General features: G+C 34.1%; 1 protein-coding gene across 6 annotated transcripts in view; it reads left to right on the top strand.

Annotated features, from left to right (window-relative positions):
• The window catches only part of KRIT1 (KRIT1 ankyrin repeat containing), a 36,769-nt gene extending 15,536 nt beyond the window's left edge, over positions 1 to 21,233 (top strand). For 3 of the 6 annotated variants that reach the window (XM_014739123.3, XM_001491529.6, XM_070265663.1), the window contains exons 9-17: positions 3,082 to 3,238; positions 3,883 to 3,990; positions 5,617 to 5,773; positions 6,804 to 6,955; positions 12,199 to 12,365; positions 12,994 to 13,081; positions 13,563 to 13,769; positions 19,864 to 19,980; positions 20,745 to 21,233. In XM_014739123.3, the coding sequence (XP_014594609.1) occupies positions 3,082 to 3,238; positions 3,883 to 3,990; positions 5,617 to 5,773; positions 6,804 to 6,955; positions 12,199 to 12,365; positions 12,994 to 13,081; positions 13,563 to 13,769; positions 19,864 to 19,980; positions 20,745 to 20,801 (1,210 nt within the window). In that variant the 3' untranslated portion in view covers positions 20,802 to 21,233. The remainder of the gene's footprint in view (positions 1 to 3,081; positions 3,239 to 3,882; positions 3,991 to 5,616; positions 5,774 to 6,803; positions 6,956 to 12,198; positions 12,366 to 12,993; positions 13,082 to 13,562; positions 13,770 to 19,863; positions 19,981 to 20,744) is intronic. The other 3 variants (XM_014739125.3, XM_070265665.1, XM_070265664.1) reach the window with 1 other exon arrangement.
• Positions 21,234 to 22,492: the final 1,259 nt, after the last annotated feature.

Here is a 22,492-nt window from a genome sequence, read left to right as displayed (position 1 = left end):
TCACCTCTCTCAAGTCAGTGTCCTCTCTGTGATAGTACTTTTAGGCTTCACATCATTGTTAGAGTGTTTTGGAACTAAGATCATTTGGCTCCCTACAAATTATTCCATCTGATTTCATTTGGGTCCTCACTGTAGGTTAGCTCTCTGTTCTCTTTGTCTCATTCATCCTGTGAGCCTTTTAGTCCTCCCCTATAAGCTATTCTAGACCTTTCTACTCTTAAGCACTTAAACTCCCACTACTTCTTTCTCTATTCTCATCGGATAGTTTTACCCCTTGTTGTCAAAGAAAATTGAAGCCATCAGAAATGTCCTTCTTCTCTACCCCAATGATCAATTTTTGTTCCCATCTCTCTCCTATATCGTAGGGTATACAAGTAAAACTTCTTTTGTTCCCCATTAAATTCACTTTCTCCTTTTCTGCAATTTCTTTCTTCCTGCCTTCAAGCATACATGGTTCTCTCTCTCCTTGAAAAGAACCTTAATTTGAACCTGCTGCCTCTTCTAGCCACTATTCTGTTTCTTTCCTTTGTTTCATAGCCAGACTTCAAGGGTGAGTGGGCCACACTCACTGCTTTCTTTTTCACTCTTCATGAAACTTCTTCACCTTTTCTCAGTTTTTAATCTCTTTCCCTGCTCTGCAGCATTTAATACTATTGACCACCCTTTCGTTCTAAGAACAAAGTGGAGTTGAAAGGGCATAGCGGAGGGCATGAAGGTCAGTACAAATGCAGGATATTATTGTTACCTTATCATTATTAATATTGAAATACTGGCCTCCATTCTGTGACCCAAGCATGTGTTATAGTATGGAAACTGCTATCTTAAGATTCAGAAAACTAGATTCTAACCCTGACTAGTAACCTTGAGATCTTGGGCAAGTGACTTAACTGGTTCAAGCTTTATTTTTCTCATGCATGCAATAAAAATCCCTCCGCCTGCCTTATAAGTTGCTGTGAAGATTATATTAAATAATTATTTAAGAAAGTACCTTGACAGTGCCTGCCCTGTGGCCTAGTGGTTAAGTTTGGCACACTCTGCTTCAGAGGGCCAGGTTTGGTACCTGGTTACCTGCAGACATGCTGTGGCGGTGACCTACATCTAAATAAAATAAAAGAAGATTGGCACAGATGTTAGCTCAGGGTGAATCTTCCTCAGCAAAAAAAAAAAAAAAAGAAAGAAAGTACCTTGAAAACTTTAGAGCATCATACAAAATGTATGTTTGTATTAATTATTTTTATTATTACTTGAATTGTCCCCTCAATATCTTTTCCTGTCCTGAAAGAGTGTTTTTCAAGATGCATTTCATTGTTCTAAGATGATCATCTTTCTCTAGATTCTCTCTCGGAAAGATTTCATCCTTTCTCCCAGCCTTAACAGTATTCTTTTCAGTTAGATAAATTTGTATATTCTCAGATAGATATCCCAAGCCTTTGCCTTCCTCCTGAGTACCATGGCTGCATTTTCAGTTGCCTACTGAACAGCTTAGTTACTCATTTTTGTGCTTATGGCAGTTTGGAGAATGCAAATACGCTGTCTGTACTCTCAAGGAATTCTCAGGCTGATAGAGAAGAGATGTATATAAACAAGGATGAAAGTAGGTAAAATGAAGTAAATCCCATAGAAGAAGCTAAAATGTAGTGGGAATATAGAGGAGGTAGATATTTAACCTATGCCAAAGAAATAATAGAGCTTAACCTGGACAAAATGAGGAGGAGGAAAAAGACGTCTCAAGAATAGCAAAGAACACGAGCAAAATGTCACACGTATAAGAAGGGGTAGTCTATAAGTGGCAGGTTCAGGGCATAGGAAAACCACAGGGTATGTGAAAGGGAAGGAAGGAAGTTGAGGGCGAATTGGATCACGTCTAAAGATGCGCTGTTTCCCCTCAAATGCACCAAATCTAAAAGCAAATTTCCTTTCCCCTTCCTCCTTCCCACCCATTTATTTCCAAACAATGAATTACTTTTCCACCATTGCTTCAGATTGCAGCCTCACATAAGTTTTTGGCTGTAACCGTATGATGGACTCACTTTGTCTGGCACATGCTTTGTGTTCTCCTGGTCCTTGCTTTGCACACTCGTTTTCCCACTACGTAAAATATTTTACCTCTCTTCGACATCTCTTCAGTTTCTTCCCATTTAAAATCCAGTTCAGATTGTTCTGTATCAAAAGATTTTTCAGGACCATTTTAGACTGAAATCATATCTTCCTTTTCTGACATTTTTTTAAAGCATTAATATATACTATTTTGATTTGACAAATATATAGTGCCTTATTTTGTTGATTGTTATCCTAAACTGTTACTTAAATTTTACAACACTGTGTAATTTATCCCATGGGGGTTTTTTTGGTTTTTTTGTGAGGAAGATTGGCCCTGAGCTGTTGCCTATCTTCCTCCTTTTGCTTGAGGAAGATTGTTGCTGAGCTAAAATCTGTCCCAATCCTCCTCTGCTTTATGTGGGATACCACCAAAGCATGGCTTGATGAGCAGTGCTAGGTCTGTGCCCACGATCCGAACCTGCAAACCCCAGGGCACTGAAGCAGAGCGCACAAACTTAACCACTACACCACTGGGCCAGCCCCTATCCCATGTTTTTGTTTTACTTCTCCAATTACATTATATATCTTTATTAGAGCACATACCTTTGTGTCTCTCATGTTGCCTGATACTGCTGTATCAGCTACATATAGAATTATGTCTTCGGCCTATTTTGTAAATCACAGGCCCAAGTGAAAAGCATTGTTAGTTTTATGAGTTACTCTCTGATTCTGAGCATATTTCTGACTAAAAATTTTCTCTCTCTAATTTATAATTTTTTGCTTTGTGTGCAGTGATCTGCTATCAGCTGCTCTATCTTGTATTTGAAATTTTATTTTCTCCCAGTTGATCAGAAATAGAAAGAGTCAAACTGAACTGAATAATTCATAAGAAATCCCTAGGCACTGGAAACATTTATAGCAATGTCTTAATTCCTTGCTCTCTGCCCTGGAAAAATCTTAGATTTCTTTGAGATGTTGCCTAAAGTTTGGATGTTTAAAACATTTCAGATGACTTTTTTAGGTGTGTTTACTTTTGTATAGGTATGGAAAAGTTGAGGCCACTCGCATATTATTAGAGAAAGGAAAGTGCAATCCAAACCTTTTAAATGGGCAGCTTAGTTCTCCTCTTCATTTTGCTGCTGGAGGAGGCCATGCTGAAATAGTACAGATTCTCCTAAACCATCCAGAAGTTGACAGAGTAAGTGATTTTCCAGGTTTTCTTTTTTTTAATGTTAAATTATGTACTTAAGAGAGCAGCTGAAAAATAAAAACAAATTTCACTTAATATATAGAATAAATAATATTTGTGTATAAACTTTGCTTTTGTACATAATTATTGTATTGTGGTAAAATATACCTCACATAAAATGTACCATTTTAACCATTTTTAGATGTAAAGTCCAGTGTTATTAAGTACCTTCACATTGTCGTGCAGCCATCACCACCATCCATCCCACAATGTACATAAAATTTAACATCTTTTCCTTTTATATTGTATTTCCTAAAAAATATTTTTAAGAAGGAAAAAGATGTTCTACCCGTTTTCTAGAATTTGTGTTAACAAGTATTTTGTAAAGGGAAAAATAATAGCATTAACAAAATCTTCGTTGTGTCTATAATCAGAACTTTTTAAAAAAACAGTCACATTGAATAGTGCTTTGAGTCTTTCATCTTTGGCACGTCATGTTTATTTTGAGTATAGCATGTCTAGGTAGGGTTAATATTTACTTACTACTAGACGAGTCTGTTTATGAAACTTTGATTGATTGATATTTTCCCTTAGAACACAGTCTATGTGTAATGCCTATCTTTCTTTATCCTTCCCCGCCCCCACATTTCCAGCACATAACAGACCAACAAGGAAGATCCCCTTTAAATATTTGTGAAGAAAACAAACAAAATAATTGGGAAGAAGCTGCAAAATTATTGAAGGAAGCCATTAACAAACCAGTAAGAATTATTTTCATAAATAAAGCCAAGCGTCGTATTTAAATTGATAAGTAATTTGAAGATCTGTGACAAGAGTAGAAGGATGCATGGATGGATAGCTTCTTTACTGCTTTTATAAAACTCATGGTTAGACTTTATAGGTATTCAATTTGTTATCCTCCCTAACATTTGGACACTTGTTTTTGTATAACAGAATAAAACTTACATAAATAAATAAATTTTTCAATCACCTGAAATTTATCTAATTTCCAGTATAATCTCTATACTTGATGTGCTAATTACAAATTGTAATCTATTTATTGAAGCATATCTCTCTACTTAGACCTTCTAAGCAATATTTCATATTTGTAAATAATGTTACACATCATTCATTAATTTAGTTTCAGCAAGTAACTTATCTATTACAGATTCATTTTCCTGCTCAAGAAAGTGAATGGGTTAAAATAGGAGATTTCTTAGCTCTTTTATTCTGCCAGTTCAACCTGGCCTTTCCATCTAATTATGTCTGAAATAATAAGCAGTGACATTAAGATAGAGAAGTATTAACAGTTAGAATAAACTCAGTTATGCCTAAAAGTTATAGTGACAACAAAACTGTCATCAATTTAAAAACTGTTTGAAAACTTGCAAACCAGATAGAAGGATTTGTATCAACAGATGAAGGATAAAGCTTGATATCAACAGCCCATATTATGTCTGAGCCTTTACAAACATTCCCATCAACTAGACAATAAGTATTTATTGAGTGTTTCTGTGAATTTAACACCATGAAATGCTGAAAGTGTTAAATGATAAAGAATAAATATATGATCTCTGCCTGTAAGGAAAATTACCCACTCATACACATTTTGTCAAAACACTTTTCCATGAGCACAAGACAAACACAAGGAAATAGATAAGCAGTACAGGCACCTTTATGTTATACTTCATTGCAGTTTATTTTCTAACTGTATAGTTAGAACACACTTTTATTCCTGGCGTAAGTTTTATATGTAAATGTATATGGTAAGAGGAATTAGGTACTTTTATCCAAAGTGAACTGTTCTGGAAGTTTAGAGGCATTAGTTACTTCCCATAACAATAAAAATGTATTGAGAATGTCATTTCTCTCTGGAATTTTCTGAACTGGAGAAAAAAAACTTGGCTTAAGGTCCATTGTTCCATAGCTTTTACCTGCAGAGTCTTCCATCACACTTTCCTCTTAGGACAAATTATTGCTGGTACACGTTTCTACAGTATAGTTTGTGGCCCACTGGACTTATGAGGTACTTCACTAATGCCGGATTTAGTTAATCGAGTCTGTATCCCCCATATAATATTTACATTGTACATTAATGGCTTTAAAATATCCTCCCACAAGATTCTGCAGTTGAATATTTTTTTAAAGCCATTTGCCTTAGTTTCTCAAACTTATTTGACCATGGTATATCCAGAGGAAACTGGAAAATATAAAATAGAAGTAAAATTTTTAAAAATATTGCCAGCAGATTGTCATTTCAGACAGTTTTTCTGATATTTTCCATGTTAGAAATCTATAATAAGGCAGATGAAATTAAAGCATTTTGTTGGATTGGAATGTATAATTTCTAACCAGGGTGCATAATTTATTATCATTGTTTGTCCTAGTATGAAAAAGTTCGAATATACAGAATGGATGGGTCATACCGTTCTGTCGAACTGAAACATGGAAATAATACCACAGTGCAGCAGATAATGGAAGGAATGCGTCTCTCTCAAGAAACACAACAATATTTCACTATTTGGATCTGTTCAGAAAACCTCAGTAAGAAAGTTCTTATTCTGTTATGTAAACCTCATTATTCCTTTTTGAGAGTGGCTTGGTAGACCTAAGTATAGCATCAGTTTACTATTGACTTATAAATTTTGAAATGATATAATGTTCTCTGTTATGTAAATTGTTAGTGTTCAAACTGCTGAAATAGGTAAGCCTCTGGGCCTACCCCACCCCCTGCCTCAGACAGTGTTTTAAGTGGTAAAAGCCAAAACATTCCTTCTCTGGCAATGGAATTTGATAAGAATGCCCTTAAATGTAGTTGTCCAACTTGCCTTTATTTTCATTGTTCACCTCACCTCAAAATAATACAAATGTTCTTTTTCTTTATATTAGTTTTCTATCAGGTATTTTTATTTAAAACCAACCTAATGTCACTATAGATTTGTCTCTCAGACAAAGAATTTCAGATACATAAGGGATTTAATTGAGATAGTTGTGATTGGTTATCTAATAGTTTAATTGTATTTTTTTAAACACCAAATTCTCCTAATTGTATCATAGTTAAATAGGCTATCGTGGAATTAAGGATCTTAAATACATTTAATAAATTTTATTTAAGAATTATTTTCATAATTCTTTTTTTTAAGTTTTTAAGTTTTTACTTTTATAATAAAAAAAAAAGATTTTTTTCTGCTTTTTCTCCACAAATCCCCCCAGTACATAGCTGTATATTCTAATTGTGGCATGTGGGACATCACCTCAACATGGCCTGATGAGTGGTGCCATGTCCACACCCAGGATCTGAACCAGCGAAACCCTGGGCCGCTGAAGCAAAGTGTGTGAACTTAACCACTCAGCCACGGGACCGGCCCATCATAATTCTTATATTCTTAAAAACAAAAGCAATTAACCTCAAATTGGGTAGTAATATTAACTAAAGTCAATGTTGTTTTAAATTTAGACCTTTAATTTGTGTGTACTCAGTACCTAAGTGCAGAGAGTTTGATACAGAGTTTCTGTGTTGATGTAATTGATTTATTTTTACATTATCATTAATAAAAGGAAAGATGTTTTTCAGGCCTTCAACTCAAGCCTTATCATAAACCCTTGCAACATGTTCGTGACTGGCCAGAAATACTTGCTGAATTGACTAATTTGGATCCTCAAAGGGAAACACCACAGCTTTTCCTAAGAAGAGATGTGAGACTTCCTTTGGAAGTTGAAAAAAAGGTTTGCTTGGAAATCTTATTTGTAGTCATTTAAATGTACAGAATCTATTGATTTCCTGTTGTAGGCACTAGAGGCAGAAATTGTGCTCTTCCTGTATAGAGGAATTTTACTTCTGTTGTTCCATTCACTCCTGACATCCCTGTGGTGTAAGTGGTAGAGTTTGAGTCAGTCTACTTACAGAGCCCCTGATTGGCTATTCCATTTCCACCTCCATTGTCTTAGAATATAAAAGAAATAAAGAATGGATCGTAAAGAGAATTTGCAAGCAGAGAAGAGACAGATTATACAGAAAATTTTAGAATAGCTTTAAAGGAAGTGTAGTGTCAAAGATAAACTTAATAAAGGGCTAATCAGTTGTGTAAATTTCAAAGGAACAAAGAGATATGTTGGTCTGGAGGGAAAACAGAAAAAACATTCTAGGTAGAAAAGATTGTATTTGCAAAAAGGACATAAAAAGTTATTCTCAACAGTCAGTTAGTAGTTGTTCTCAACTCAAGCAAAGAATCATATAGACAGTAACAAATGAGAATAGAATTTACATTTCATAGAAGGATCTGTTCCAAACAAGTATGTTTGGATTTTAGTTACTGTAAATGTTAGAGGAGAGGTGAGATAATGACATCTGAAGGCTGAATGGACAAAGAAGAAACCCAAGGGAGATATTACAAGTTAGACTAGGTATGAGAATCTAAATACAGTGGTAGCTGTGAAAATTGGGAGGGGAGTCGGGGGGAGTTCCAAGATCTCATAACTTTGGTGAAGAAAAATACCTAATGCATTTCCTGATTCTTTATTCAAGGAAATATTAAACAGACAAGGTTAAGCAAATTTCAGTGCATGAAAATGTCAGTGACCATGTCCAAACTTGGTAAATGTTTTCTGTCTGACTATTCATATTGTCCTTCTAATATTATGAAACTAAAGATAGATATGATCCTCTCAGTCAGATACGTTGGGAGTTATATAAAAATTTGTATGAAATTTACCAAAAACTAAGATCTTGGTTATTCATAGAAAATGTATTAGAATCACGTAAATAGAATGAAGGAGAAAAAACCTCACAATTATCTCAGTTGACACAGAAAAGGCATTTGACAAAATTCAATACCTTTCCATGATAAAACTCTCAGAAAACTAGAAATAGAAACTTCCTCAATATGATAAATGGCGTTTATGAAAAACCATTTTTCATAAATTGTGCTTGATGGTGCCATTGTACTTGATGGTGAAAGACTGAAAGCTTTCCTTCTAAGATCTGGAACAAGACAAGGATGCCTGCTTTTACCACTGCTATTTAATATACTACTGGAAGCTCTAGCCAGAGCAATTAGACCAAAAAAAAAAAAAGAAAAGAAAGAACAAAAGAAATAAACGGCATCCAAATTGAAAAGGAAAAAATAAAACTATCTTTGTTCACAAATGACATAATCTTATATGTATAAGAAATCCCAAAGAATCCACAAGAAAGCTGCTAGAGCTCATAAATGGGTTTAGCAAAGTTGCAGAGTATAAGGTTAAAATACAAAAATCAGTTGTTTCTAAACTAGAAACAAACAATCCCAAAAAGGAAATTAAGAAATACATTAAAATAGCGTCTAAAAGAATAAAATACCTAGGAATAAATTTAACAAAAGAGGTGCAAGACTTGTACATTGAAAACTGCAAAAACATTACTGAGAGAAATTAAAGACCTAAGTAACTGGAAAGACATCCCATGTTCAGGGATAAGTTAATATTGTTAAGATGTCAGTACTAACAAAGTGATCTGCCAATTCAATGCAATCCCTAACAAAATTCCAACAGACTTTTTTGCACAAATGGAAAGGGCAATCCTCAGATTCATATGGAATTGCAAAGGGCCTTGAATATCCAAAACAATCTTGAAAAAGAAGAACAAAGTTGAGGGATACACATTTCCCCATTTCCAAACTTACTGCAAAGCTACAGTAATGAAAACAATGTGGTACTGGCATAAGATAGACATATAGACCAACAAAATAGAATTGAGAGTCCTGAAATAAACCCATGTATCTATGGCCAGTTGCTTTTTGACAAAGGTTTCAAGTCCATCCAGTGAAGAAAGAATATAGTTGTCCCTCAATATTCACAGGGGATTAGTTCCAGGACCCCTCCACAGATACCAAAATCTGAGGATACTCAAGTCCATATCTAGTGTCTTCAAAAGATGGTACATGAAATTGGACCCTGATCTCACAACATATACAGAAATTAACTCAATGTATCAATAGCCTTAATGTAGGAGCTAAAATCATAAAAGTCTTACAAGAAAACATATGGGTAAATCTTCATCACCCTAGATTTGTCAGTGGATGTTTAGATATGACACCAAAAACATAAGAATAAAAAAAAAAATAGATAAATTGAACTTCATCAAAATTAAAAACATTTGTAAATCAAAGAACATGATCAAGAAAGTGAAAAGACAACCTATAGAATGGCAGAAAATATTTGCAAATCATATAAGGGTTTACTACCCAAAATATATAAAGAACTCCTGCAACTTAACAACAAAAAGACAACCCGGTTAAATTGGGCAAAGAATTTGAATCACATTTCTCCAGTGAAGATATACAAATGGCCAACAAGTACATGAAAAGATGCTCAACATCAGTAGTCATTAGGGAAAAGCACATCAAAACTTGAGAAACCGCTTCACACCTACTAGGATGACTGTAATAATAAAAATTTATAAAGGAAAATGACGAGTATTGGTGAGAATGTAGAGAAATAGGAACTCTTGTACATTGCAAGGTAGGAGTTTAAAGTGATGCAACCACTGTGGAAAACAGTTTACTGGTTGTTCAAAAAAACTAAACATAGAATTAGCCTATGATCCAGCAGTTCCATGCCTTGGTATATACCTACAGAATTGAAAACAAGAAGTCAAACAGATACCTGTATGCCGTTGTTCATAGCAGCATTATTCATAATAGCCAAAAAAGTGAAAACAAACTAAGTGTCCATCAGCAGATGAATGGATAAACAAAATGTAGGATATACATACGGTGGAATATTATTCAGCCATAAAAAGGAATTAAGTTCTACATGAATGAAAACATGCTAAGTGAAATAAGCCAGACACAAAAAGACAAATACTGTATGATTCTACTTATATTAAATACCTAGAACAGGCAAATTCGTAAAGACAGAGTAGATTAGTGGTTACCACAGGTGCGGCGGCAGAGAGAGAATGAGGAGTTATTGCTTAATGGTTATAGAAGTTCTGTTTGGGTGATGCAAAAGTTGTGGAAATAATGGTGGTGGTTGCACAACATTGTGAATGTAATTAATGCCACTGAACTGTATGTTTAAAAATGGTTAAAATCGCAAATTTTTTGTTAAGTGTATTTTATCACAGTTTTAAAAAATGTACTAGGTTCATGAAATCTGCAAATAATTTGTGTTCTCAGTCTGTCTTCCTTCTCTGCCTTCTCTACCTCAAGTAGTATTTTAAAAGTTGGCTAGTAGAGAAAAAGCAATAATGATATTGCTTGGACAATAAATTGCATAATTATAAGTATTGTAAAGTGGGCTTACGTGATAAAGAAGCAAGGCTTAGTAAGTACTTAAGGTAAATCAGAATATCATGATAGTCTGATAAAGTAGTGTTCTTTCACTCATTATGTAATTAAGAAATTCCTATTTGTACTGTCTGAGAAATAGAAAAATTGCATTTATTGGTTGGCATCATTCTTTTAGGATGAAAATAGCCTGATTTCATTAAAAAATGACAATTGTTGACGACTATTCACTGAACATACTATTAGGAAGTATAACTATTCTCAAATTCTTCAAATTCACTGTCAATTTTTTTTTAGAAAAATAGGTGTTCTTTCATTCTTTTTCCCAATAATTTTGAAAAATTGAAAACCCATAGGAAGCTTGAAAAAGTAGTAAAATTCATATCATACACCATTCATTAAATTTGCTAATTGTTAACATTTTGCTACATTTGTTCCACCTTCTCTTTGTCAACCATTTAAAAGTGAGCTGCAGACATCGTGGCGCTTCATCCCTACATATTTGACATGCACCTCTTAAGAACAAGGATTTACCTACATACTACAGTACCATTTCCAACCTAATAAAATTAATATTTTCATAATAACATCTAATATCAGATCCATATTCAGATTTCCTTCAAGTGCTTCAAAGTCTTCTGTAGCTCCCATCTGTAGGATGTAGTCAAGGTTCATGCTTTGCATTTGATCTCTTTAGTCTCTTAATCTAGAACAATCCCCTCATCTTTTTTTTTCCCTAGGAAGTCCTATTTCTGTTTTTTTATATCATATGGAGTATTATAAGATTATTTTAGTTAGTATGTCAAAATAACTTTTACCATAAAGAATTTGGATCATTGTGGATTATATTTAGAAGTACTTTAAGTATTCATTCAGAAACTCTATAATTGGTGATTTTTTTCCAAGTAGAAATATATTCTATAGGCTAGCATTTTTCAAACTTTGTTAATCTTACCACGTGAAGTGAAACTTTAAAGTTTTTAAAACTTAAAAAAAAAACCTTATGCTCTCCTTTAATGTTATTTGGAGGTGCAAAGTATTTTTAGTCAAATAAAAAATGTTTTAAAATAAGCTTTTTTTAAATTACATGTGCCCTTTTGGGAATTGATACACTTTTATCTTCTTTGAGGTTCACTACTATATTGTATGAAGCATAGATAATAGAAAAATGTTTGAGGAATATAAAGAATTCAGGTAAAATTGTACTAGAAATTATCCATATCCATAAACTGATGATAATTTTATTAGACTGTAAACCAGAGGTTAGCAAACCATGGCCTATTGCCATATCTGACCTGTTGCCTATTTTTGTATATCCTGTAAGTTATTAATGGTTGAAAAAGTTCTAAAGAACCGTATTTCATGTCATGAAAATTTTGTGAAATTCAAGTTTCAGTATCCACATATAAAGTTTTAGTAGAACAACACTACACCCATTTGTTGATGTATTGTCTGTGGCTGCATTTGCGCTACATTAGCAGAGTTGAGTAGTTGTAACAGAGACTGAATGGCTCACAAAGCTTAAAGTAATACTATCTGATCCTTAATAGAAAAAAATTTGTCAATCCCTGCTCTAAAACAATAACAGTTCATTTCTATATAAATATGTAGCTTTTGCTTTTCCATGTTAGATAATGACAAGTTGTACATTTGTAACAGGAAATTGTAGCCTAATAACCACATTATACTTTTTCTTTTAAGATTGAAGACCCACTAGCTATTCTTATTCTCTTCGACGAAGCCAGATATAATTTATTGAAGGGCTTTTATACAGCTCCTGATGCCAAACTAATAACATTGGCAAGTCTACTGTTGCAAATAGTTTATGGAAATTATGAGAGTAAGAAACACAAGCAAGGTTTCCTAAAGTAAGTATTTAATATAATGCATGGTCTTATGCTATGTTCAAGATTTAGTTTAACCAAGAAAGTTTAGAAATATGTTATTAAGAAATACTTATACATTGGTTTGGAATTAAATAATATAAGACATGGAATGAGAAAAAAAAAAAAACTATGGCAAAGCATTCTTTAAGTTATACTCTCTCCAAAATTCTTTTTCTTATATTTGACTGTAGTTTGACATACCTTATACTTTTAAAGTTTCTCTTTCTTAACTATTTGTTTAAATAAGTTCACTAAAACCTGGCCCGAATAAGTAGAAAAATGTTATTTGTAAGGCAGATGCATTTAAGAATCCCACCACAAAAACTAGTTTCATGTTTCATGTTGAAAGAAAACACTGAAATTTATTTTTTGTGGTTTTCAATTTTCAAAAATATTTTGTGATTATTGAAAGAAGAAATATTTCTCTAAGTAGAGCATTGTTAGCATTGTGGCTTTTTGCTTTAAATTTTTAGAGTTCTCTGATATTTTACAACCTAGTATTTTTCAGCTAAAAATCATGTTACCTTAAAGCCATTTGTGTCTAAATGATTATATTACTTTAGCTACTAAAGATGATTGTTTTAAAAGATGTCGGCATGTTTGCTTACAGTGAAGAAAATCTAAAATCTATTGTACCTGTTACCAAATTGAAAAGTAAGGCACCTCACTGGACAAACCGAATACTTCATGAATACAAGGTAAGCTATTTCATAGAAATACAAAGACATTTTATAGGCTTGTTGAAATTGTGTTGCTATGATTAATATTTTAAACATAGGTACATTAAATATGTAGTCTTGAAATTAAAAATGGTTATTTTAGTTCACACATAGCTGAAACAAAGTAGCAAGATATTTTTATTTTTAATAATGTAGAATCTTTTGCTAAAGACCTTCTATATGCTGGATATTATGGTAAGGGCTAGAGATTTTAAAAATATGAAATAATACACTATTTCTGTCCAAGAGGCACTTAAAAAACTTAATAGAATAGACAGTATTTTTAGCCCTTGATATTTCTTTTATATAAGATCTCAAAATTAAAATTGCTCTTGAGATAATGTCACACAATTTTATTCTTCTTTGGGGGCAGCCTTGATTTTAAAAACTGCCTAGTTGACCTATTTGGACTGTCAAAGGTATGTTCTCCTTTCACATCTCTATTTTACTTTGTTTTTAGAATCTTAGTACAAGTGAGGGTGTCAGTAAAGAAATGCATCACCTTCAGCGCATGTTCTTACAGAATTGTTGGGAAATTCCTACATACGGAGCAGCTTTTTTCACAGGACAGATATTTACAAAGGCAAGCCCCAGCAATCATAAAGTCATCCCTGTGTATGTAGGAGTGAATATAAAAGGACTTCATCTCCTAAACATGGAAACTAAGGTAGATTTTCAGCTTTTCCCCTGGTTTTTGACCAGTCACATTATGTAATATCTAAATAATGGTACCAACCTACATGAAAAATCTAGAAATGGCCTATATACAAAAGTATTCATTGCAGTTTCATTTATAATAGCAGTGGATGGGGGGCAAAAACTAAATGGTTATCAGTAGGGAGTTAACATATTAATTATAATACATTTCTGCATTGAAATACCTTGCAGCCATACAAAAGAATGAAGAATATTTTTGTGTAGAATGATCTCCCAAGGTATATGTCGTGAAAAAGCAAAGTGCCGAACCATATATAACATATTACCATTTGTATAAAAATGAGAAGAAGTTATTCCAAGAAAACGAAAACACTAAAAAAGATATATACACCACCATGATTATTGCAGCAGTATTTACAATAGCCAAGACATGGAAAGAACCTAAGTGTCCATCAGTGGATGAATGGATAAAGATTCTCTGTGTATATATATGCAATGGAATATTGTTCAGCCATAAAAAAGAAAGAAATCTTGCCATTTGCAACAAGGATGGACCCTGAGGGCATTATTCTAAGTAGTATAAGTTAGACAGAGAAAAACAAATGCCATATAATCTCACTTATATGTAGAATCTTTAAAAAGAAACAAAAAAACTAAGCTCATAGATACAGAGAACAGATTGGTGATTGCCAGAGGCAGAGAGTAGGGGGTGGGTGAAATGGGTGAAGGGGGTCAAAAGGTACAAACTTCCAGTTATAAAATAAATAAGTCCTGGGGATGTAATGTACAGTATGGTGACGATAGTTAATAATACTGTATTGCATATTTGAAAGTTACTAAGAGAGTAGATCTTACAGTTCCTCATCACACACAACACTTTCTTAACTATGTATGGTGACAGATGTTAACTAGAGACTTATTGTGGTGATCATTTTGCAGCGTATACAAATATTGAATCATCATGTTGTACACCTGAAACTAATGTAATGTTATATGTTAAAATATACCTCAGTAAAAAAATAGAGGTGAGTGAAGACTGTATTTACATAAATAGGTATTGCTTGTGTATGCATAAAATGTCTCTTGAAGCCCTTAGAGAAGGGAAATAGGTAACTGGGAACAGAGTAGGAAGGAGACTTTTCATATATACCATTTTACAACTTAAAAACAATTTTAACTGTGATTATATTACTTATTTTAAAAATCAATTCGAGGGACTGGCCCCGTGGCTGAGTGGTTAAGTCTGTGCGCTCCGCTGCAGGCGGCCCAGTGTTTCGTTGGTTCGAATCCTGGGCACGGACATGGCACTGCTCATCAAACCACGCTGAGGCAGCGTCCCACATGCTACAACTAGAAGGACCCACAACAAAGAATATACAACTATGTACTGGGGGGCTTTGGGGAGAAAAAGGGAAAAAAAAAAAGGAAAAAAAAATCAATTCGATTTAAATAAAAAAATGCAAATATACAATAAATAGCTGACACAAAGGCTTCATTTTGAAAATTAGAATTAGTTACAAGAACCTTTTGGGGGGCAGGATGAAGTGTGGAAGGGATTGTGAATACCCATTAGAATACTTCAGAACTTTTCAGTCAGAGGCTTGTTACTGTGTTGTACTCCTTTTTCTAATCAAAGTCACTATAATATAAAATATGGGGTTATCAATTATTTTTAGCATATCTAGCACATTTTACAGGGTAAACAGCTTTCTAGTTTGTAATAAGCTAATAAAAAATCAAATCTATTTTGTTCATTCAGATTTGTCAAGAATAAACCATTTTCCAAATCACTTAAAGTAACTAAGCTTTTGCATTTAAAAAGGGATTTTAGATTAGGAAATTTCATCATAAGCTTAATTTTTGGGGGGAAGGGGTAAGGAAGAGTGGCTCTGACCTAACGTCTGCTGCCAATCCTCCTCTTTTTGCTTGAGGAAGATAGTTGCTAACATCTGTGCCAAACTTCCTCTGTTTGATGTGGGATGCTGCCACAGTGTGGGTTGACGAGCAGTGCTAGGTCCACACCTGGGATCTGAACCTGCCAACCCCAGGCCATCAAAGCGGAGCATGCGAACTTAATCACTATGCCACCGGGCCAGCCCCATAAGCCTAGTTATTATTTTCATCATTTTTAGAGGTCTTTATGAAAGTATTCCTGTTGCAGGTTTGACATTTCATGACACCTCAGGATCCTCCTTAGGGGCCACAGTTGTTTTACCATGCTGTTAGATATGCCTGTTAATGGAGATAGAGAATGTATAGGGACATAGGGCTGAATAGGGACTGACTTCACTAATTGACTTGAAACTTGATTTTTTTTTCTTTTTAAAGATTGGCACCTGAGCCAACAACTGTTGACAATCTTCTTTTTGTTTTTTGCCCTGCTTTTTCTCCCCACATACCCCCCAGTACATAGTTGTATATTCTAGTTGTGGGTCCTGCTAGTTGTGGCATATGGGATGCTGCCTCAGCGTGGCCTAATGAGTGGCACCATGTCCGCACCCAGGATCCAAACCGGCGAAACCCTGGGCCGCTGAAGCAGAGCACACAAACTTAACCACTCGGCCACGGGGTCGGCCCCATGGAACTTGATTTTTTGAAGTCTCTGTTGTCAGCTTGCTTTGGGTCGTTTTCTTACTATTTTCTATTTAAAGTATTTCACACTCACAAGATAGGCTACTTCTTATTAGCTTGTAAACACTTTTCTGTTTCTGTTGTACTAAGTTTCTTAAAGGAAATGAAGGAGAAGTTCTCACCATTTTAAGAAATTTTTCCTCTGTTGTTTCAGAACATTTTATACCTTTATCTGCAAATCTTTCTTCATTGAACTGAATGGTGCTGCTGTGGGTATAACACTGAGCCGTTTTTCTAAACTAAATTTTATGTCTGACTTTTGGTAGCATTCCAAGTTTAGACAACAATAAAAAGTTTTATGTAATATTCAAATGATGGTTCAAAATATCATAACATTTCATATTATGAATAACGTTCTAGTCCAGGAATTAAGTAAGTGAGGTAGCAGTAACAGGTAGAGGATGATAACAATATTGTTAGTTAATGGTGTGCTTTTTCAGGATAAGATGTTCAATTTCTAGAAATAGAAATAAAAATGCTATCTTCAGATATATAAAAAGGTGATTGAACCCAAGGGTAATGATAGTTTTTGTCCATATATTCATTATCTTGTGCTCTGTAAGCCACTGATAAATTTATAGCACCTGTGAAAAGCTCTAAGATGATTACATTTTTGGATCATCAGAGATGGGAACAATCAGCTTGTCCTCAGTTGTCTTAGATTCACCAGGATCTGTTAGGGTTGAATTTGACAAGCTTGCTTAAATAAACATCTTCATCTGCCAAAATACCTTCATTTGCATTTAAGACTCTACATGGTATATATTAGCCTCAGAGATTAGTCTCAGGTAAAGCCATAGAATACAGCTGTGGTTTTTTTTTTCAATTACTTCTATCTTCTGTATTTTGTTTCTATTTGAAATAATGAAAGTTACCCATCAGAAAATATAGCTCAGCCAATTTCATATGCTCATCAGAGACTTGTCTGTTCTACTTACACACAATGTAGACACTTCTGAATAGATAAATGTGCTGTGTTGTGGTTCATTGTTTTACTATAGTGAGAGTATTGCAGTCTTCATAATTGAACTGTACTTGTTGATGTATCTTCAACCTTACGGTAACACTGCCACATCTAGGCAATAGATTACTCTTTGCTGATATCAGTTCATGTTGACCATAATGCCCTTCTGAAATAAAACTGGTTATTTAAATACCCACATAGTGCCATTCTTCGTGATCATTTGTCAACATCACTATTTCTCGTCTCTCCTGGTCAGCTGTATGCTGCTTCTGACTCTGATTTTCCGTTTTCTGCTTTCAATTCTCTCTGCCATTTCTCTTGTGTTTTTTGACTTCCCGCATTAAGCACCTTGCCCTTTGTAGGTTTTACCTTCTAATGAGAGCTCCTTTTTCCTTCTGGAGCAGATTGATCTCTCAAAACCACCAGGTAAACTCTTTGGCTTTTCAGCTCCATTCAGCTGTTTTCATTATTATAGATTTCTCAAGAATTCCTTCCTCTGTGCATATTGTCCTATAACAATAAAATCTTTATTTTTAACTTATGGCCTCTACTTTTGTGGGTAATTTGACCTCCGTGTAATTGAGAAGTTGCTGTTACTACACATGTATTTTTTCTGTATATTAAACTGTTTTGAGGCCATATTAATAGACTATTTCTTGCCTCTTGATTAATCAAATTTGAAGTGACTGATCCAAAAGATAGGCAGTGTAAGGTATTAACGATATCTTGACTCAGTGTTTCAGTGTGTACCTTGGTAAGTAGCTCTTTTAGCATATCCTCTTTACTTAATTTTATTTTACAATATAAATATAACTAGCTATTTTTATTTTTATTTTTTTAAAGATTTTTTTTTTTTTTCCCTTTTCTCCCCAAAGACCCCTGGTACATAGTTGTATATTCTTCGTTGTGGGTCCTTCTAGTTGTGGTATGTGGAATGCTGCCTCAGCGTGGTTTGATGAGCAGTGCCATGTCCACGCCCAGGATTCGAACCAACAAAACACTGGGCCGCCTGCAGCGGAGCGCGCGAACTTAACCACTTGGCCACCAGGCCAGCCCCAACTAGCTATTTTTAAACAAGATGTTATTAGTTTCCCATTATACATGATATACAGTCATGTGAATTAATTATAGTGTGTCATTTACAGAACCTCACTTAAAAAATGCCCTAAACCTTTATCTTTTGGGTTTATCCTTAGTTTATTATTTATAATCAATATGTTAAGAATTGCTAGTCATAGAAAGCTAATATTTTCTAAACATACATATTTTAAAGGATAGCATGAACACTTTCTTTGTATATATGTTTACAAAGAATATATTTTTAGGGCAAGAAAATACAAGTTACTGCTAGGAAAGAATTACTTAAAAAATAATCAAAAGGATATATTGAATGTGTACTTAAATATACCATTATGTTAGAGAAGTATAGGAATAGGTTACTCTAGCATTGTTTTTTAAATAGTTCTGTTGAATTTATGAAGGATATATTATTAATTTTTTTAATTCTGCTTATTTTTACAGTAAGTATATCAGTGTACTTATTTTCAGTGAGATGAAATTGCCTAAGTCAACATATTACCCCTATTACATAAATTTCAGATCTGAAAGTCCTATGTGAATATTCAAAAGGTATTGAATAAAGTAAAAGGAATTGTTTTTAACATGGTGAAAGTAAAAACTTGTAGTACATTTACGTTTTCTTGAAAGTCACTCATAGAATGGGCATCGTTTTACTCCCAGCTTTAACTGAAATATAATTGACATATAACATCATGTAAGTTTAAGGTGTACAATGCGTTGATTGGATACACTTATATATATTGCAAAATGATTACCACCATGGCGTTAACTAACACCTCCATCCATCACATCACATAATTACCATTTCTTTTTTGTGGTGAGAATATTTAAGATCTACTCTCTTAGCAACTTTCAAGTATATACAGTATTATTAACTATAATCCTCATGCTGTGCGTTAGATCCCCAGAACTTACTCATCTTACAGCTGAAAGTTTGTACTCTTTGACCAGCGTTTCCTTGATTTTCTCCACCCACCAGCCCCTGAGTTTGGCTTAAAAAGATTCCACATATAAGTGATGTCCTATAGTATTTGCCTTTCTTTGTCTGACTTATTTCACTTAGCATAATGCCCTCAAGGTCCATCCATGTTGTCACAAATGGCAGGATTTCCTTATTTCTCATGGCTAAATATTTGTGTGTGTGTGTATACATATATACACATACACATCATAAAATGAGTATCTTTAAAAATTTTTGTCACCCTGATAAAAAGAATATCATTGCTTAAGGTGGTCTCCTGAGAGTCTACCATATATGTGGCTCTGTACTGTGGGCTTTGTGAGGTTAGTGTGGGCGCTTTGATTAAGTTTTATTCTAACATTCAAAATTATTATGTTTAGACGTGACTAGGTAAATGTGGATAGTAAGAGAAGATAGGTGTTGTTTTTAATATATATTTCAATATAATGATTTCTAATTATGTTGCAGGCTTTACTTCTCAGCCTTAAGTATGGTTGTTTTATGTGGCAATTGGGAGATGCTGATACGTGTTTTCAGATCCACAGTATGGAAAATAAAATGAGCTTTATAGTACACACAAAACAGGTAAGTAATTATCAATTATTCTGGACTTCTAATAATGAAGTACTGTATTAGTAAAGTTATTTCTTTTTAAAAATATGACAATCCATTTTACTTAAAGGAAAACCTCTAATAGTACATGAAATTGAAATAGTTAAGACCAAGGAAAAAAGGCCTTTCCTAAGCAAACAAAGCCAGAAACTTTATTTATTTATTTAAGATTTTATTTTTTTCCTTTTTCTCCCCAAAGCCCCCCGGTACATAGTTGTATATTCTTCGTTGTGGGTCCTTCTAGTTGTGGCACGTGGGACGCTGCCTCAGCGTGGCTTGATGAGCAGTGCCATGTCCGTGCTCAGGATTCGAACCAACGAAACACTGGGTAGCCTGCAGCGGAGCGCGCGAACTTAACCACTCGGCCACGGGGCCAGCCCCAAAGCCAGAAACTTTAGAAATTATCTGAATAATTTATTTCAGTCTTATAACAATGAAACTCTTTTTTTTTACCATTTCCTTTAATTCTGGTCAGTATTCCTATCTCTTCTATCAAGGTATTAGGTAGTCCTTTACCTCTTCTTGACCAGTTTCTAATCTGAGCCACTAGTTGCATCCAGCAGGTTGCTTCTTAAATCCCTTCAGAAGCCTGAGTAAATACCCTCTATTCTTGATAAGCTGCCTCCTGAGGAGAAAGTTCCTTTTCAAATAGATAGGGAACTACCCACTGTCATGTATGTCGTTTATACATTCTTACATGTTTCACATTTATTGTTGACATATATTTTACTTTGTAGGCTGGCCTCGTGATAAAACTGTTAATCAAGCTAAATGGACAGTTAATGCCCACTTGAAAGAAATTCATGAGAGGAAAGCAGCTGATCCTTAAGCCACCACAGTCTGTGATGCAGATTTTTTCCATGAAAGATTTCTTAAACTATTACTTTTAACAAGGCATTTAGTCTCTTGTAATATATATGTATACAATTGCATTGTACAGAATCTGTACTTATGTTTGGTGTGTAATATACCAATTAGTTTTGTATAATATCCTCATAAGCTATTCTAATTTTTCAGAGAAACACAGAAAAAGGTGTAGATTGATAGTCTGTATAATATTAGACAAAATAGTAAGCTTTATAAAAAGTTATTTTTGGTAAATGGTAAATAATTTAGAGTGGAATGTGATGAAATTAAAATATAGCTTTGCTATGACTCTGTGTGTCATTTCAAAATATACTGAAAGTCAACATGATTTGAATAAAGAAAATATGTTTTCTACTTAACCCATATATAATACTATTATTTAAAACAGTTTTCTATAATCTATGAATATTTCTCAATATGTTTTTAAAAGACTTAGTTAAAATGTATATCTGGTATAAGCCAGTATTTCTCAAAGTGTAGTTTTTGAACCCCCTGTATCATAATTACCTGGGTGCTTCTTAAAAACAAGGATTTCAGAGACTCATTCTAGACAAGTTCATTCACTCTCTGAAAGTAGCAAGGCCTGGGAATCTTTTCTAAAGTTTTGTTTTGTTTTCTGTTGAAATAATTCCAGACCCAATAGTGAATTTGGATTCTTAAAATTAAGTAAATTACACAAAACTGTGTGGCACACAAACGCGTACATACATAGACACACAGATTAAGTGACAATCTCTGGATATTAGTAGTTGCATTTATTAAGTACATGTTGTGTTTTTATGAGTTGGCTTAATAATTTATTTATATTACCTTTACATTGTAGGAAGTAGATCACTAAATATCTGGTGGTTTCATTTAGGGGAGTACTGGTAGCATACATGAGGAGCTAACCTGCTTAATCTGCTATTTAATAAACTTAGAAATTAATCTTTGCAAGCTGATAGATTGATGTGTTCTAAGTAAATTCAGAGATACAATAGTCATATTTAAAGTTATCCTACAGATTGCAGGTAATTTTTATATATCATCATCTACACGTTAACTTCTGCTTATTTTTAATGGTGCTCTGCCTGAGCCTTATTAAAATTAAGATTATGTGATTAAGTAAGTTTGATGAGAAAGCCTGATTTATCTTTAATTCTGTGCTAAACGCTTTTTTTTTTTTTTTTTTTTTTGCTGACGAAGATTCTCCCTGAGCTAACATCTGTGCCAATCTCCCTCTGTTTTGTATGTGGGTCACCACGACAGCATGGCCGCCAACAAACAGTGTACGTCCATGCCCGGGATCTGAACCTGGGCCACTGAAATGGAGCACACTGAACTTAACCACTAGGCCATGGGGCCAGCCCCCTGTGCTAGACACTTTTGGTTCTATGTAGAGAATGTACTGTTCAGTTTCATCCATTCCAATGGCCTCAGCTGTTTCCAAATACCCTGTTGACTTCCAAACCTAAAACTTCATCTTCAACCTCTCTTCTGAAGTCTAGATCTCACTTTCCAATTTCCTGCTATTTCAGCTCCACAGTGGCCTACACAAGGAACTTCAGTTTCATTATAGCTGGAAACAGAATTTGTTTTGTCTCCTTGTTTTGTTCTTCCCTTATACTTGTGTTCTCTG

The sequence above is a fragment of the Equus caballus genome, chromosome 4 (genome assembly GCF_041296265.1).
Source record: "Equus caballus isolate H_3958 breed thoroughbred chromosome 4, TB-T2T, whole genome shotgun sequence".
NCBI classification, from domain to species: domain Eukaryota; kingdom Metazoa; phylum Chordata; class Mammalia; order Perissodactyla; family Equidae; genus Equus; species Equus caballus.
Note: the sequence above shows the minus strand (reverse complement) of the source record. Positions and strands in the feature narration are given on the sequence as shown.